The sequence below is a fragment of the Triticum aestivum genome, chromosome 1D (genome assembly GCF_018294505.1).
Source record: "Triticum aestivum cultivar Chinese Spring chromosome 1D, IWGSC CS RefSeq v2.1, whole genome shotgun sequence".
NCBI lineage: Eukaryota > Viridiplantae > Streptophyta > Magnoliopsida > Poales > Poaceae > Triticum > Triticum aestivum.
In genome coordinates this window covers 216,626,600-216,629,690 of record NC_057796.1, presented here as the reverse complement: position 1 = coordinate 216,629,690, position 3,091 = coordinate 216,626,600, and the positions used below count along the sequence as shown (strand labels likewise).

General features: G+C 50.7%; 1 protein-coding gene across 1 annotated transcript; it reads right to left on the bottom strand.

Annotated features, from left to right (window-relative positions):
- Positions 1–288: 288 nt before the first annotated feature.
- Positions 289–1,652, bottom strand: LOC123167623 (uncharacterized). The gene is made up of 2 exons (XM_044585461.1): positions 868–1,652; positions 289–715 (listed from the first exon to the last, which is right to left on the bottom strand). The coding sequence occupies exons 1-2, from the start codon at positions 1,650–1,652 to the stop codon at positions 523–525; spliced, it is 978 nt and encodes a 325-aa protein (XP_044441396.1). The 3' UTR covers positions 289–522.
- Positions 1,653–3,091: the final 1,439 nt, after the last annotated feature.

Here is a 3,091-nt window from a genome sequence, read left to right as displayed (position 1 = left end):
CATCCAAGGACCTAACGCACTTCAAAATGAACCACACACATTTTTTGTTTTCCTTTTAATTTTTGAAATTCTTCCGCACTTCGAGGACGAGGCAAGTGAACCGCTAGGACAAGGTGAGTGAACCACACTGTTTTTTGTTTTTTTTTTTGTTTTTTTATCCACCACCGTGTGTACTCTAAAATTTAACATTGGAGTGAGCTGCAACGAACTGCACTTCGCCGTAGGCAAGTGAAACCAAAGTGAGCTGCTATGGAAATCGAAGTGAGCTGCAAATACCTTTTAAAGTCATTTACTAAAATAGAGTGCTCTGGATGGACCTTTTTAAAACATTTTTAATAATGAACAGCAGTCTCTAAAAACGTGAAAAATCGAAAAAACAGCTTTCGACACCTAGCCGTACTACAACGACAACCCAGGCAAACTTCAACTGTGCGTCAACCACACCGCACCTTCCGCAGTCCACTGTCCAGGAGCTGCAGTGCACTTGTGTTCATCGAACAGCACGAACACAAGCACGAAACTTCATTGCGGGCTTGTATGAGCTGCACGACAGCGGTCGCGGACTGCATGATTAGACATGTTGCACTGCACACACACGCCGCGGATTGCACACACGCACGCGCCACGGAGGAAGGCTCGCTGTCCAAACTGCATGACGATGGAAATGCAAAAATAATGCAACACGGCATCCCACCAAATTGCGGAAACCATCTTCCTGCAAAAATAAAAAAACTGAACCTCAAGAGCAAACATCAGCGGACCACATCTGCACTTTGAATTTTTATCTTCAGAAAAACACAAAACAGTAAATTGCAGGGGAACGACAAATGTCGTCGGTGCCTGAGATGGATCGGAGCTGCCGCCTACCCTTGAGCCATGCGGAGGAGAGCAGCGAGGAGTAGAGGGTGGGCGATTTTTCTTCTGCTAAAGAGTGAGCTCACCGTCGGGGAAGAAAGCAGCCGGAGGGGGACAACGGGGGTTGGATCTACGGTGGCGGCTACCAGCTGTGCTCGCCAGCAGATGAGGTTGGATGGTGGGGGCAAAGGGGTGCTCACCCGCTCACCGTCAACGGAGAAGAGAGCGGAGAGGATGGGGATCCCGTCCCGGTGCAGCGATGGCCGACGGGACCGATCTTGAAGCGTTTGACCATGGCTTAGTCGAGGTGGCGACGTGGCACGGCGGTGGTGTTGTCGATGGGAGACCAGGTCGAGGGTACATCGCCGGATCTTAGCGGAGTTGAGGGAAGAAGGAGCGCCACAGGCGAGATCCAAAAGGGGATCAACGGCGGTGCACATTTTTGCCTGGACGCCGCAGTGCGTGGCGGTGTGGAGGGCGCGCCTTGAAGGGTTGGTTTCTGGTGGCTGCGCGGCACCAGCCGTGGCGCGTGGGCAGCGGCGCGCTAGCCGGACCAGGGAGGATGGGAGGCGGCGGCGCGCTGGCCAGACCAGGGAGGATGGGAGGCGGCGGCACTCGAGGTTGGTCGGGTGGCGGGGTAGGTGGCCGAGGAGGAAGGTGGGCAGGGTGGGGGGCGGCTCGGGTTCGCCGCGCCGGAGAAGGTGGGCGGCGGCTCGAGTGAGCTCGCGGGTTGCGGGTGGGGGAGGTGGGGCACGAGCGTGCGGGAGGAAGAGGGAGGTAGTGGGGGTTAACTGCATCGGCCTAGGCACGGGAGACGGGAGAGGCCGGCGATGCTGTTTGTTTTCATGTGTTCAGGACTGTTATCAGAATAAGCTCGCTGTTATCAGAATAGACTCTTAAGGGGTGTTATCATAATAGACTCACCCTATATATATATATAATGCAACAAATGACTCAAATATAGCAAACAAGATCTCAAATGCATCAGTAAATCGAAGCTTAAGGTACAATGGTGATTTCTTACCGTGGAAAAAAATTGAGGCGAAACGATGAACTTATGTTTTCATTCAAACAAAAATATGATGTTAGCATGTAAATGTTTTCAAACGGCACATGGTTCACTCACCTAAGCTGTGTGCCTACCAAACCGTGGACGATGCCCCTGCTATGCGCGCGATCTGAGTCGTGCGTTCTGACTGGCCAGAACCCAAACCCCACGGGTCATATGTATGCACCGTTGGATGCTCCCAGATTGAACGGCAATCCTCATCCCTTTCAACATCACGTGCAGTTCCGGTTGTGATTTTATTTATATGCACAAAAGGCACGTTAAATTCAAAAAATGTCGTAAATATAGCAAACGATACCTGAAATGCGCAAGAAAATCAAACCCGTGGTATAATGGTGGTTGTGTACCGTGGAAAAGAATTAGAGGCGAAACATGAACTCATGTCTTCATTTCAAAATTAGCACGTCTTCATTTCAAACGAAACGGTGTTGTTTGTGCACATGAGCACTTAGAGGCAACCATTTGCATAGGCCTTTCTGCGCGGCGATCGGGGATAATTTTTCACCCTTTTCACTTAGGCCGCCAACACGCCCCGCCCCTCCATCGCCCGCCCGTGTTCACTCAATAGTCCACTCAATCTCCATCGCCAGCTCCCCCTCCCCCAGATCCATAGCAGAACCCTCTCCGGTGCCGGCGTGCTCAACCCGGCAGTGTGCCAGCTCTTCGGCGTCAACCCTACCTCCATTTCCGTTCCCAACATGCGGCTGCCCACGCCTCGCCGTCTTCGCTTGCTCACCAGCCACCCTCGAGCATATCGATCATGTAACCCTCGCCTCTCCTATGATCTTGCCGGGTTTGCATTAAGAAACCTGTTAGTTACCGCTCTCCATCGCGGTGAGGCATATTTCCTCACAATCCCTCTTCCTATTTCGTTCTGTATGTTCCCAAATTGGCTATAAAATAACGGAGAGCATATATATGTTCATTATCTACCTTCCTAACTAGTAATATAAGTTGTATTTGTTCCAATAAGTTACTGTCGATTTACAGATCGTGGGCGCCCGAGTCACACAAACTTAACAAATTAGCCAAACCTTTTATAAATTATTGCATGACATGTTTAGACAGCTTGATACCAAGTTGTTAGCTTTATGCTTATCCTCCTTTCCTGAGTTTCGCATGTGTTCTCTGTAGATGCCGAGTAGCAGCGACATCACTCATGCTTTA